This window comes from Hydractinia symbiolongicarpus, chromosome 6 (genome assembly GCF_029227915.1).
Source record: "Hydractinia symbiolongicarpus strain clone_291-10 chromosome 6, HSymV2.1, whole genome shotgun sequence".
In the NCBI taxonomy this organism is placed as follows: domain Eukaryota; kingdom Metazoa; phylum Cnidaria; class Hydrozoa; order Anthoathecata; family Hydractiniidae; genus Hydractinia; species Hydractinia symbiolongicarpus.
Window position 1 is genome coordinate 15,923,079 of NC_079880.1, and position 16,139 is coordinate 15,939,217.

The window sequence follows — 16,139 nt, forward strand, 5'->3', positions numbered from 1 at the left end:
GCAACGTTTAGCTACATCAAAGAAAAACGAAAATATCCACTTTGACAGTCACAGACAGACACAACCTCACTAAATTCAAATGATAGATCTTTAAATTACCTTTGAAAATATTTAGAACCGTGAAGGGCTGGTTCATTGTTGTAGCTAGTCCAATAGCCTTATCAAACTTTCTTTCTTGAAGCAAATTACGAAGAGTTTGTTCCCTACGCACATAAAACATAAAAAGAACAACTAAACATGAAGGACAGTAAAACATACTCAGAAATTTTTATTTATAACTGCTCAAGCAGGACCAACTTTGTTGGTCAACATACCTTAACACAAGAGTTGTTTGTTTTTCTTCTTCTTCTTTTACAGTTTGCTCTGTTATGTCCTAGAAAAATATTTAACAAAAAGAATACAAAATTTCAAAAGACATAAAATAAGATGGTAATTTAAAAAAAAAATCAAAAAAGAAGAATGGAAGAACTGTATTCGTATCGCTGAATAAAAAGGTTTTCAGTTTAGCCGAGGTAACACCACATATTTTCTAAAGAATTCAAATTACCAATTTATACCTTCCAAAACTTCACAGTAGAGTCTGCACCACCGGAAACAATCATATCTTCAGATTTGGTAACTGCTAAAGCCCAAGCCTACATCAGCATTAGCACAAATTTTATACCTGTTTTTTAATGAAAGATATGCTTTCATGTATAAAAAAACATTTTAAAAATGATGGTTGAGCTTGACGATACCTTTTCATCATGACCTTCCAATGTTAAAACACATTCATCACCTCTAATGTCCCATATCTTGATTAATCCTTCTGAAGAACTGAATAGACACAAAATGTATCCACAACATAATGAAAAAAATCCTGTAAAACCAACTTTTTTTCCTGACAAAATTGTTTGCATACCTGGATACCAGTTGCATACCCCTATGCAAGAAATTTACTCTCAATACCGAATTTGTATGCCCTTCAAATGTCTAAATATTAAAATATATTATTATTTACTATTATTTATTACTTTACTACTATCTTGCTTGCGAGGATAGTGTTGTTTTCCAACTCCTAACTATCTAACTAACGAACTACGCTCGAAATGAGTGAGTTATTTATACCTCGTCAACAAGCTTTTGTCACAAATTTTTTTCTTATAAAAAAACTGCCCTCAATGGATTCGAACTCACAACCTGTGGGTTCATGTTATAACACCTTAGCCAACTGAGCCATTGCGCTTTGAGTAAAGACGTTTAATTCGAAGGCTTTTATAATAATCAGTTGTAAAACTGGTTCGATGGCTGCTGAATTATGCCTATGAACGCAAAATGACTTCTTGATGTGACATAAGTTTTTTAGATTTTTTTTATCTGTTGCCTTTTTGCGCTTATACTGAAACGCTGATGAAAATATAATGTAAATAAGGAGATATAAGCATAGCATAGCTTCAAACCTGCTCAAGAAAATGTACATTTATATGATCCTATGCTTTATGTTTTGACAAAATGGTAACATAAATCAGAAAATTGGGTCAATCACGCATCCAAACTTTGAAAAATGATTCCTCTCAATGAAATAAAGTTGTGTTGTGAGTTTCAAGTTCTAAAAATAATCCTAATAAATTTCTTAATTTAAGGATTTCAGAAGAGTTTATTAGTGGTAGTTTCGAGAAATGGCTAAAGGCTCTCAGAGGTATGGCAGGGTTCGAATTAGCAGTTCGCAATTTGCGAATCAAAATGCCATTTTTAGGAATCACTTTAAGAAAATTTAAGAACACAAAAAGGCAATATAAAAGCTTTGTTAGATCGCATTTAAAAGTTTAAGAACGAAAAGCGTCAATAGAAATGCTTTTTTAGATCAAGTTTTAAAAATTTAAAAATGAAGAACGGTGATACAAAAGCTTTGTTAGATCAAATTTTAAAAGTTTAAGAAGGAAAATTGGCGATAGAAATGCCTTTTTAGATCGCGGTTTGAAAAATTAACACGAAGCAATTATTTTCACGTGATTTGAAAGGAACTCGCTATCCTATTGTGTTTTTGAATGAAAGCAATTATTTTTGCAGGTTGAGCGTACACGCACGTTTTCATCAGGACACCACTGTAAACAGCATTTTACTACAAGACTCATGTTTGAAACAAACATATTTTTTGAGAAAGCAACTTTAATCAGTATACTGCAGTGAACTTGCATTTTAATGTTCACAAAAACTGGTTAAGAACCTCTGAAACATTAATTACATTTTGAATATTTTCTTACAGCATGCTATAAAAATAAACTTATTTCATTTATGCAACATAAGTTTCGGTTATCAAAGACAAGAAAGTTAAAATTGAGAGGCGCTAGTTCAGATGCTTAGTTCTCGTGTATGGGTTTCACGAGTTTAAACTTCCCCCACTTGTCTCCAACAAAAAGATAATAACGCAGGAAAAAGTAAGGCTCGCAGGTCACAAAAATACAAATTCTCGTCAAAAAACAAGTAGCCACTAATGAACATGCCAATGGTAATTGATCTATGGTGTTCCCAGGCCACAACTAGATAGTGGTTTACTTCGTTACAGAGTGCCGAAATTTGTGCAAACTGCCTTTAACTTTTCTAATTCGAACCCTGTATGGGAACAAAAAATGCATGTGTCGAAAAAGTAAATATAAAAAGTCAGTCAGTAAGTCATAGCCGTGCATCATATCCCTCACTCCCGGAACAGCTGTAAATGAATTCTTAGGTTTTGTGAAATGAACTCGTTGAAATATTTAAAATATATTGTTGCAGTAATAATGTGAATTGACATTGACATGCAAGATATTTTATGCAGCCCTTGCATTTTGTTTTTGTTATTATTATTCAGAGGAATATCAACTGTACTATTTTAACATGTATATGGGGGCATGTTTTGAGGTTAGTTCATTAGTTTGTCTTTAGAACTTGCAACTATTATTAGTGAAGCCATTGCATTGCATATACAATGCTTGAGGCCAAATAACAGTGGAAATAATTGACCTAATCTCCTGTGTTGGTAAGTACAAACATGGGACCAATTTCCTAAGCTGGTTAAAGCACCCGTTTCAAAATCGATCGGTTGATAATTTTATAAAAAAAACAGTAAACCTATTTATCTCTGCATTTATCTATAGAAAATAATCCTATACATTTCCTTGATCAGCGTTTGAAGCTCAACACAATAGAAGCGGATAAAACATCCGCTTCTATTGTTCTATTTTATTCTAAAAACATTGTTTGGTGTATTGATGGGTCATTGCTAAAGTTATAAAAATTTAAATAACGGAACTTTTCGATTTTTCTTCTGCCGAAGTGGACTTACCACGGGCCTTTACAACTAATTGAACTAATGAAACAAAATAGCATTTTGGTATATGGATATTATAATGGAATTAAAATGCTATCATTTAGGTTTATATGTCTAATGTTGTTCAAATAACTTGCGTCCTTCGCTTTTACCAGCCTTTGACGCCTGTGGGATATATTTTTTATTGTTAGGGAAGGTCCTTTTTTTTAGTTGCTTGTCAATAATTGTTGTATGCTTTTCTTATTTGATTGTAAGCATTTCTCTATAAACAATGTATAAAATCAATCTATGAACTATGTCTCTAACCAGGTGTACATAAATATTTGACTTTTTACGATCCTAATTACTCTAATTATATGTGTGAAAATATGTTTTTACATTTTTACACGATGTATTACATATAATGGATCCAATTACGCTGACTATCGTTACATTCAACTCTTTACAATGTACAAGGAAGTAACAGAACCAAGTTAAGTTCATTTGATTACATCCTTAGTTACGACTCACGTGGAAAGCAGACTGGCTAATCCAAGAGGGCTTCAGCTGCAGGTGATAGAGAAGATGAAAAAGTTTTAAATTTTGAGAATATTGCAGTTGCAGCTGACCCAGCTGAACAGCTAGCAAGTGACAGAAATCGCTGTTATCTGTGCATCAAAGAATTTGTGAAAAGGAAGAATACAAAAAAATGTGACATGCCAGAAAAAAAATTGTAAAAACCATTTATTATATGTATGTAAAGCTGTTCCCAGACTAAAACAAATTTCATTGTACAATTTTTTGTATATAATTTTGAAAAGAAAAATGTGGCACCTCATAAATATATTGTTTGAAGTTTAAACCCTAGAAATATATGTTACTAAGAGCTGTTAATGGAAAAAGTAAACATCAATCTATCATGAAATAAAAAAAAACAAGTATATAATAAATTCCCGAAAAAAATTATTTTCAAATGTGAATAATATTTATGTTGGCGCCTCAAAGGGTCTTAAACTAAGCCAAAATAGCTAAATGTTTATTAAATTATTAAAATTACCATTATTTTCAATATTTCTACAAAAAAAGAAATAAAAATCTATCATGGAGCTACGCAAATTCCAAAAAAATAAAAAATGCTGATGTCATCAAAAAATTGCCGATAGTCAGCATTTGAGGCATGATTTTTAATTGCCATGTGACAAAGTGACAAATATCATCCATACCAAGTTTTAGAAGTTATAACCTTATACAAGGGAAGTTATGGGGGTAGGGCATCTTTGCCCCCGCCCCGATGGTACTACACTCACCCCCCTAAACCATGGCCTCATAGAGAACAAAAATTTGGAAAATATTTTTAAAAAAGATAATAAAGAAAGTAACAAAGAACAAAACAAAAAAGGAAAGAATTGATGTCCAAAAGCTAGTAAGGTAATGTCACTGACAACAATTTTTCAAAGATTTTACCATTTGTAGTTTACATAGAAGCTAAAATTGGGACTGGAATTACCTTGACACATGTGAAATCTGACAAAGCCCAGAGTTTAATTGTGGAATCTGAAGAACCTGTCACAATACACTGATCAACAGGAGAAAACATTGCACACCATATACCACGTTTATGTCCACAAAGAGTCCCAATAAGTTTTCCAGACTTGATTTTCCAAACCTTAAAAACAACAGATATCATCATCATCATCATTCTCGGCTTAACGTCCGTTTTCCATGCTAGCATGGGTTGGACGGGGCATATTAATGACCCTCTTCCAATCTGATCTAGACTGTGTTAGATCTAAACTCAACTTCCTCTGTATCAAGTCTGTCCTTGTAACCTCCTGCCAAGATATAATCAACAAAAAGGACTAAGTAAGCTACTTGCTTCAGAAAAGTAAAGCATTCATTTTATGTTGACAACCTTTCCTGTTTTATCTTGTGATACGGAAACTACAAATTTGTTATTTGGTGAAATTGCTACACCATTGATGTCCTGAAAAAAAAAATTATACTCAACGAACATAGTGTAAATGCAACCTGTGTTGTGATGATATCCACATTACTGCACAAAAATAATTAGTTTACCTTGTCATGTGCTTTTTCTGTCCATTTTACAGACAAATTAACAATTTCTGATCTCTAAAAAGATTTAAATCTCTAAAAAGAACTTGAATATCATTGAGTGACATTACAAAAATTCAAATAACTCATATGTTACTACCTCACCTTTAGGAAGGCAAAACTGAAATTATCAAAAATTATGTATAAATTCTAATTATGTAAAAACAATAAAAAAGAACCATACAACCAATATCTTAGGCAAAGTCCAACATTTCAAAGTTAAATCTTGAGCTCCAGTAACAATATAATCTGTAGATAACCTAAAATTAGAATAGGGTTTGAATGTCAAGAAAAGATAAATGCAAAGCAAATTTTGGGCAGTTTTTCTAGAACTTGTGAATCCTATTTTTTATTATTATTAAAAGAATATTTATACAGGTATAAAAACTTCAGCTACGTTATCAATATTTCTCCTAATACGCCTTCTTGAACTCCAAAATATTTTTCATCTTAAAAATCTGCAAGAAATGCCGTGTTTAGTAGATCATAGGATTGTGTATGTCTCAGCATTAGTTCAAGAATTGATAGATCCAACATCTATCAATTCTTAAACTAATGCTGAGACAGGCACGATAACTATATGAGGTGTAATGTACATTGAGGGTGAGTCTTTGTTTTATTTTACTTCACTATGGTTTAAATCTTTAGAGAAAGCCTTGAGAAGCTTGAAATATTTTTAATACTATGCTTTTTTATATAGGTTAGGTTGAATTATATTTTCCTGACATTTTACCAACATTTTCTAACTAAGAATCCTGACTTTTTTCTATCATCATAAAATAAAAGATTCAAACAGACATTAAGATTTTAGCTGAATCCAATATACATAAAAAAAAACAGGAACAGAGGATGAAACAAATACCAGCTGAAGATAGAACTGACAATAAAGAATATTGTATTAAAATAATATGCATATGTAAAAGGGACTTAGTGGAAAGTTTAAAATTCCTGTCAATTTTTCCTGATATTTCATAAAAAGACCAAATTTCGCCTATGTTCCCTGTGCAGCAAGGACACACATTTTCATTGAAAACAAAGCTTGTGGATCTATGCACTTTAACTAATATGTAAGCAACTTAATTGTAAACTCCAGCTCTTTACCCCCTCTCTGAGAGAGAGATTACTTCATAGAAAAGGAAATAAAAAAATTGTAGACAAAAATTCATTCTGTAGTGCTACAACCAGCGTACGATGATGAGTATAAGCTAGTTTTGCAACTTTCCTTAAAACTTATTCTACAAAATAAAATGTTTCCTATGTTTTTAGTTGAGCCGAAGTTAACCAGTTTTAATTCAATAAAACATCATTATCATCATTCTCGGCTTAAAGTCTGTTTTCCATGCCAGCATGGGTTGGACGGAGTATATTAATGACCCTCTTCCAGTCTGATCTAGACTGTGTTAGATCTAAACTTAACTTCCTCTGTATCAAGTCTGTCCTTATAAACTCCTGCCAAGTCTTTCTTGGTCTACCTCTTGGCTTGGCCCCAGGAACTATCAAGTCTCTACACTGTCTTACCCAATTATCCCTCTCCATTCTTTCCAAGTGCCCCAGCCAATTCAATCTTCTTATCTGGATAACATCTCTAATTCTACGGATATTTAGCCTGCTTCTTACCTCATCTGAACTCTTTCTGTGTCTCAGACTGGCGTTACACATCCACCTAACCATTCTCATATCATTCCTTTCTAAACGGTCAAGATCTTCCTGCTTCACTGCCCATGTCTCACTACCGTACAACATAAAACTTCTTACACAGGCCTCATACAACCTACCTTTTACCTCAATTGACAAGACTCTGCTAGTCAAAAAAAGGAATCTGAACTTTTTCCAAGCAGAACCTATCCTTCAAGTAACACTTCTTCCAACACCCCCTTCACTGCCCAACATATCACCTAAGTAACAGAAGTTCTCAACTATCTCTAACGCGCCACTGTTGTACATTATTAAAGCTGGAAATACTTCATTCTCTATAATCTCACCTTTGCAACGCTTGCATACAAACTGAATATCAGTTGTTAACCTTCCACCAATACTACTGCACTTCTTATGTACCCAATGCTTGCAAGTCTGACAAAAAATTGAGTTACTACCAACCCCTTTCCTGCAAACTCCACAAAGCCACTTTCCAACTACAAGTTCACACTTGGCTGCAATACTACTAATCATGACTTCAGACTTTGCTGTGTTCACCCTTAGCCCTTTCTCTTCTAGTCCTATCTTCCACTTCTCAAACTTTTCAACAATAACTCCCATGGACAACCTGTACTGAATTCCATCAACAGCGCTTCTAAGACTAGAACAAACAACAAAGGACTAAGTACAGAACCCTGATGTACACCAACATTTACACTAAATTCATCACTAAGTGAATCGGTAATCCTGACATGACTTCTAGCATTGCTGTATATAGACTACCATCGTAACTAGCCACTCATCCACACCTAATTTTCTCATAGCCCACCAAATAACTTTACGTGGCACTCTATCAAAAGCTTTCTCTAAATCTACGAAGGAAAAATAGAGATTCTTTCTCTTTCCTAAATAATTTTCCTGAAGCTGTCTGAGTAAAAATATTGCATCTGTAGTGCCAAGCCCTGGAACAAAACCAAATTGCATCTTATCTATATCAAGTCTTTCTCTAAGTAACTTATCATCACTCCTTCAATAACTTTCATTACTTGATCGTCAATATGACGTACCAAACCTTACCTGCTTCATCAAAGACTGTCTCAAATTTTGACACCTGGTACTTGTTCAAATCGGAATAATTGAGTCTTGTTGATTAATTAGCTAATAATACTGTCTTGGCCAAAACACGGCTATATTTAATTTCCTTAATAATAATAATTCCTTAATAATTTTTTGAGTCTTTTTTGATCAAAAATGCCTTAGCGTATTTCAATTTCAAGGTACAAGTACATGGTACAAACGTTTTGTTTTACAGGGAAAACCCTTTTAACTATTATCGTATGATTTTTTAACTTTGCGTCTAAAAAATATTTTTTATTCTAGCGTGACACAGAAGCCTAAAGGAAAAGACAGAAAACTTGGAGTTTAAAACATTTTCTTGTATGTAAGGATTAAAATGAAGAAAAAGAAATGTCTTGGTTGTTGTGCTATTGGTTGCTCAAACAGGTCTAATAAAGAGAAAATCTACATCTTTGCACACAATGGCTCTACAATATTCGAGAGGACTAGAAACTACCAAAATCTCTAGAATTGCTCCAATCAATCACAACCACTTAATTTTTAGAACAGACAGTTCACATTTCTAGTTTCCACATAATTTGTATATTCGTGTATTCTCTGAAATTTATTTGTCTAATTGATAGACAATTTAATATGTACAAAACCACTAACAAAAGGTGATAAAAAATGCTTTGCTTGGAAGGTAAATATCACAACCTACTTTGGCCAAGCAATGCTACCAACATCACGAGTATGACCAAATCCAGTAGCAACACAACAAAATTCATTATTGTCCTCATTCTTGCACCAAACACGAATTGTGTTATCCTAATTCAAAAATTAAACATAAGATAAAATTAACGGTATTAATGGTGGTAACCATGCAATTTAATTTTACTTGTCTACATAGCCAGTCTCTTTCTTTTCAGAAATTCATAAGAAACTGTCCTTAATTTTAACAGATTTATGTCACACTGGGAAGTTAGTTAATGAGCAAACTACATATTCTGATCAGGGTCAATACTCTTTATATAAATGTACTGAGGATAGCTAAGGAGCTTGTTTACAGTTTTGTAGAAGATTTTGATGCTAATATGATGAGAAATAATGAGATATTGATTTTTCATCATCATCATCATCATTCTCGGCTTAACGTCCGTTTTCCATGCTAGCATGGGTTGGACGGGGTATATTAATGACCCTCTTCCAATCTGATCTAGACTGTGTTAGATCTAAACTCAACTTCCTCTCTATCAAGTCTGTCCTTATAACCTCCTGCCAAGTCTTTCTCGGTCTGCCTCTGGGCTTTGCCCCAGGAACTATCAAGTCTCTACACTTTCTTACCCAATTATCCTCCTCCATTCTTTCCAAGTGCCCCAGCCAATTCAATCTTCTTATCTGGATAACATCTTTAATTCTACAGAGACTTAGCCTGCTTCTTAGCTCATCTGAACTCTTTCTGTCTCTCAGACTGGCATTACACATCCACCTAACCATTCTCATATCATTCCTTTCTAAACGGTCAAGATCTTCCTGCTTCACCGCCCATGTCTCACTACCGTACAACATAACACTTCTTACACAGGCCTCATACAACCTACCTTTTACCTCAATTGACAGGACTCTGCTAGTCAATAAAGGAAGTAACTCTCTAAACTTTTTCCAAGCAGAACCCATCCTGCAAGCAACACTTCTTCCAACACCCCCTTCACTGCCCAACATATCACCTAAGTAACAGAAGTTCTTAACTATCTCTAACGAGCCACTGTTGTACATCATTAAAGCTGGAAATACTTCATTCTCTATAATCTCACCTTTGCAACGCTTGCATACAAACTGTATGCCAGCTCTTAACCTTCCACTAATACTACTGCACTTCTTATGTACCCAATGCTTGCAAGTCTGACAAAAAATTGAGTTACTACCAACCCCTTTCCTGCAAACTCCACAAGGCCACTTTCCAACTACAAGGTCACACTTGGCTGCAATGCTACTTATCATGACTTTAGACTTTGCTGTGTTTACCTTCAGCCCTTTCTCTTCTAGTCCTTTCTTCCACTTCTCAAACTTTTCAACTAATTCTTCCATCGACTCTGCTATGAGAACCAAATCATCTGCATACAATAACTCCCATGGGCAACCTGTTCTGAACTCCATCGACAGCGCTTCTAAGACTAGAATAAACAACAAAGGACTAGGTACAGAACCCTGATGTACACCAACATTTACACTAAATTCATCACTAAGTGAATCGTTAATCCTGACACGACTTCTAGCATTGCTGTACATAGACTGAACCATCGTAACTAGCCACTCATCCACACCTAATTTTCTCATAGCCCACCAAATAACTTTACGTGGCACTCTATCAAAAGCTTTCTCTAAATCTACAAAGGCAAAATAGAGATTCTTTCTCTTTCCTAAATACTTTTCCTGAAGCTGTCTGAGTAAAAATATTGCATCTGTAGTGCCACGCCCTGGAACAAAACCAAATTGCATCTTATCTATATCAATTCTTTCTCTAAGTAACTTATCAATCACTCTTTCAATAACTTTCATTACTTGATCAACCAACTTCAAACCTCTATAGTTACCCCTTTCTAATGCATCACCCTTGCCCTTGAAACAATTCACTATTACACTCGACTGCCACTCACTCGGAATAACACCATCCTTTATAATCTGGTTAGCAAGACTTGTAATAAGCTCAACTCCAATATATCCAGATGCTTTTACCATCTCTGCTACAATACCTGATACTCCAGCAGCCTTGCCAATCTTCATTTTCCTAATAGCCTCCACTACCCATTCTGTCTTGATCTGTATGGCTGGCCCTTCTACGACATCATCATCAGACAAATTATCCTCGTCCCAATCAAACTCAGTGTTAAGCAACCTCTGATAATGATTCTTCCAAGCTACCCTTTTCTCCTCCTCTGTGCTAGCCAAAACACCTTCATCATTACGTATACACTTCTCACCTACAATATCTTGATTAGTCTTCTTCATTTGCTTTGCTATCTTGAATACCTCATTGCGCTGGTCTTCCCTTCTTAACACATCTGCAAATCTGTTTCTCTCTGCTTCTGATTTTGCCTTATACACTGCTGTACGAGCCCGACGCTTAGCTTCTAAGTAAATATTTTTACTACCACCTGACTTCCACTCTTTCCAAAGTTTCCTCTTTTCCTTTATACACTGGTCAACCTCATTATTCCACCACCAGGTCTGTCTATGTCTAGCTGGTCCTTTCGTCCACCCACAGGTATCATCAGAAGCTTCTAGAAGACAATTCTTCAAAGTAGTCCAAGTACTTTCAACATTGTCACTATCACATTGACTATTGTAGGCTAACTGCTGAACTTTTGCACTAAATTGTCTTGCTACAATCTCTTCCTTCAGCTTCCAGACTTTTCGACGGGGCCTGTACTTTCCCTTGGCTTCTCTGACACTCTTCAAGATAATATCACAAACCAGCAACCTATGCTGGGAAACACACTCTTCCCCCGATATAACTTTCACGTCCTTCACCACTTTCTTGTCTGACTTTCTAACCAAAAAGTAATCTATCTGTGTCTTACAACCACCTGACTCATATGTTATCAGCCTACTCTGTCTCTTACTGAATGATGTGTTGCAAACCACCATGTCCGTTGCCATGCCAAACTCAAGCAATCTCTCCCCTTCCTTATTTCTGCTTCCAAATCCATAGCCTCCATGCACACCTCTATAACCTTCAGATGACTTCCCAACATGACCATTAAAGTCGCCGCCCACCATGACAAGTTCAGTGTCTCCAAACTTTGATGTGACTGCTATTAACTCATCATAAAACTTATCTTTATCTTCCTCACTGAGTCCACACTGTGGAGCATAAACTGACAGAAAAGTGACAATCCTATTACCTATCAAAAACTTTATCACTATAATACGACTATTAGCACGCATAACATCTATTACTTTTTCTACCCACTTCTCTGCAACGAATATGCCAACTCCTCCATATCCATCACTATTACCAATCCAAAAAAGCTTATACCTTGCCCTCCTACCTTCCACAAATCTCACTGAAGCTCCTCTCCACCTAACTTCCTGAACACAACACATATCAACAGATCTACGTTCTAACATTTCAACTACTTCACCTGCTCTACCTCTCAGAGTACCAACATTTACACTAGCCATCCTCAACCTAGTGTTATCTACCTTGTGATGTGATAGCTGGGTAACGGTCTGACGATGCTCACATCTGACATCTGTCCTACCGTGCGCGACACCTTCACTCCTTAGAGTTCCAGCCCCGTTTACGCAGTTTGTCTGATTAACTATTCTTACGGCCATTAATAAAGAGTTTTGGCATTGTTTTACAGCTGGATGCCCTTCCTAGCGCCAACCGTTCAAAGACCGGACTGGGTGTTTTTTAAAGTGACACCATCACTATGTGGCATTTCATGGGACTTCCAAAATCGCCCCTTTAAACTAAGGTATGGTGGAGGACGTTCAACTCCTCTCTTGTCTCTTAAGGAGACCCTTCACCCAAGCCGATTTTTTTCATGTTTATGATTTTTCTTTAAAAAAAAAAAAAATTTGTGTAAGAAAAACACAAAGAACAGGTGCAAAACTAGTTTGTAGATGTAAGTGTATATTTTTCATGCTTTTGCATGTTGTATGAAGATGAATATAAATATATGCTAAGCCATATGAAAAACACTATGCAATAAATAATTTTTGAACATTACATGTATTTTTACCATAGAAAAATAAAGGCATCTTAAATACAAAGAAAAAATAACTGAAACAAATTTTTTGCCATTTTTAATAAATTTATTGTGTTAAACTATTACCGATGCAGGTCCTGCATTCTATTCTGGTATAAAATCAATAACTTAAGGTAGCAGTAACCTTTTTTTAGCTTTCCAAATAGCTTAATTATTTACTCTGTTTTATTTATACCATTTTTCACATCTCCTGAAAATATAGGCCTTAATACATAATAAAAAGATTTCAACTTAACACTAAAATTTCTGAGTCAGCAGAAACTTCTATTTAAAAATGTATCATAAACAAGAAAAAAATCGGCTTCTACGAGTTCCAACTTTTTACAATCTTGTTATTATTCATCAGCTTCTGTTTTTAAATGAACCTTGGGTAACCCTTTTAAAACGGTGTGCGGATTTTTTTTGTTCATTCTTATTTGTTAACAATAGCCTTTTGTTTTTCAAATTTAGAGTATGCTAACCTTGTCCCCAGGCCTTTTGGTTCAGAACTGCTCTGCACCTTCATGATTAGACCTTTTAAAAGCATACATCATACATTTGATGCCCAAGGAAACCCTCATAATTCCATTTTTAGTGTCGACAAATAACTACTGTGGCTATATTCGAATTATTTTAAACTTAACAAAGCACAAAAAATGTTTTAGCTACTCCTAAATAAAAAGAATTATTTTTACTGGAAAAAAGCAAAAGGAAAATAAAAAATAAAATAATAATAGCTAATTGCGTAAATATTAAAGTTCAATGCAGAAAAAACGGCATTTTATTAAATACATTTTAGCGTTTTTCAATGATTTAAACAAACTGCATTGGTGAGAAACTGTTTTTAATGATGCAGTTGAAGCGCAACAAATATGGTGACTGATTTTTTGTTAAGAGTTTGTTGTTTGTGCATTGCGGTAGGAGGCAACTGAACTATCACACGTCTGATCACACAAGGGCCGGGGGACTTTTTATGTGCGATTTCACCACGTCAAATAATTGCCAACGCGAAGGTACCGTATTATCCGGTTTATAAGGGTTACAAGTTGATTTTCACGACTTCCACTGTTGGTGCGGGTTATAATGTGGTGCGGGTTATGTTTTATATTTTCTGTCATTTATTGTGAAATTTAAAGTTTATACATTCAATGAAGAAAATAGTACCAACGGGTTAAAATGCGTACATTAATACAACTGCATGCGCGATCCTATATCTACGTAATCTTACTTAAACTATGTGATATAATTTTTTTCACACAGTGAAATTGCTTTAAATTTCTATTGCTTGCCAGTGCTAATATTACGAGCTCTCTCTGAAACACAATTTTGGAGATCATTTTTCTTTTGTGTTGAATGTAATTCTAATCTATTTATATTTTTGCAATCACATTGGGCACATTGAAATGATTTGCTTCTGGTAATAGAGCAATATAGCAGGTATCATTTTTAGGTTTAATTGACACGTATTTCACAACCTAGTGCCCAAGACTTAATTATTAATTCCTGTTAAAAATATTGAAAAATGTTAAAATTAAAGTATAGAAAATAATTTTCTTTTTTTATCTTTGCTACCTTCGAGCAACAGCTGGCCACTGAAAATATCAAAAATAAATATAAAATACAATTGATAAGACACACGCAACTATTTCCTCCTCATTGCTGCCATTATTTTATCATGCACATTGTGATTGCTGAGGTATAAATAGATAACAAAATTCTATAAACATTAGAAAAGAACGTTCCGTACATCGCTGTTATAGACAATCCGTGATAATTATTATGTTGTTTATTTTTATGCGAAAAAAACTTAAAAACACATAAAATTTTACTTTAGATTTATAACCTGATAGCATGGGTTTTTTATTTTTTATTTGTTTGTTTGTTTGTTTAATCGCAGGAAGCAACTAATGTTTACAAATAAAAGGAAAACAGCATTGTCAAATTAATTTTAATCCATTATTATTTCAGAAATCGGAGACAAGGAAGTTAAGACTGAGAGAGTCGCTAGTTCAGACACTCGGTTCTCGTGCTTGGGGTTCACGAGTTTAAGCGTCCCCCACTTGTCTCCATCATGAAAAAAACAGAACACACGCACATTATAAAATAATTAGGGAAGTAAAAATACGCTGAATTTTTTTCTTAACATGATGCGGGTTATGCAAAGGTGCGGGTAAGTAAAACACATCGATCGAAATTTTATGCGGGTTATACGAAGGTGCGGGCTATCTGATAGCACCTAGTTTATAACTCCCTAAAACGGCTGAGCTGCGGGTTATACGATGTGTGGGTTATATACCGAAAAATAGGTTCTGAAAATATGTCGGTAATTACGTCTGCAAATGCTGAGTGCCATCTCAAAGGCTGTATCCACCCAAAATTCTATTTGTGCTGCAGCTCCCTCTTCCTTCCCTCTTCAACTTTTTACATAACTTTTTATGGGCTTATAGTCACACGTTGATATTTTGTTACTTTTATTTGCCTTCCAAAATATATCCATACACAAATGTGTGGCATGTAAATCAGTAAATTTCACAAACTGGGTCTTAAATAAAAGTCCTTTGAAATAAAAATCATGCACAACCAGCGTCTCAACAAAAAGTTATAACAGTCAGTAATAATTAAAGCGCTACTGAAATATTACATAACAGGTTCACGTGCCACTAAAAAAGGCTGCAGCTAGAAGGAAAATTTTTAACGAAGAAGAAGGTCAAAGATAACCAAGATGGCGGTAGAAGAGCGACAAGAAAAATAAATATTTAAAAAGCTAATCTGGAGTTACATGAAGTTTTAACAAAAAGTGAATATATCATTTAGCATTTCTCATGCAAATCTTTCAGATGAGTCCAAATTGTAAAAGTACCTCGACTCCCTTTAATACAATCAAATATCAGGTAAAAAATTCTTCCAATGACCTCACAAGGATCAAAAATGCCTAATGCCTAAAATAGACCAATGTTGTAATAAATATAAATTTCTCATGCAATATTGACCTTTATTGTTGGTAGATTTATTTATTGAATAGAAAAAAATTGATTTTATATAAAAAGTTTAATGACGTCATTAGTATAAAAAGGACGTCATTTTTATATGAAAGTTTCTTATTCTAACGATAAATGTAAAAAGCTATGTTATGCTAAAAATATTGATGACCATGATATTTAATGATTTTTATTTTTTATATTTTTTATTTTTTAACAATATAATGACATCATTGGGATCAGAAATAACGTCATTTCTCTGGATCAATATATTTTTTAAATCTGGTCTGTATTTTATCCATAGGACCCATATCTCCTTAGAAAAACCTTAGT

The 16,139-nt window shown here is 34.3% G+C and overlaps 1 protein-coding gene across 1 annotated transcript in view; it reads right to left on the bottom strand.

The window, feature by feature from the left end:
* The window catches only part of LOC130647190 (transducin beta-like protein 3), an 86,565-nt gene that overhangs the window by 6,250 nt on the left and 64,176 nt on the right, over positions 1-16,139 (bottom strand). The window contains exons 16-25 of the mRNA XM_057452958.1: positions 8,793-8,899; positions 5,565-5,640; positions 5,345-5,398; positions 5,181-5,252; positions 4,776-4,934; positions 902-972; positions 738-816; positions 558-635; positions 315-373; positions 100-203 (exon numbers count right to left, since the gene is read on the bottom strand). Of these exons, the coding sequence (XP_057308941.1) occupies positions 100-203; positions 315-373; positions 558-635; positions 738-816; positions 902-972; positions 4,776-4,934; positions 5,181-5,252; positions 5,345-5,398; positions 5,565-5,640; positions 8,793-8,899 (859 nt within the window). The remainder of the gene's footprint in view (positions 1-99; positions 204-314; positions 374-557; positions 636-737; positions 817-901; positions 973-4,775; positions 4,935-5,180; positions 5,253-5,344; positions 5,399-5,564; positions 5,641-8,792; positions 8,900-16,139) is intronic.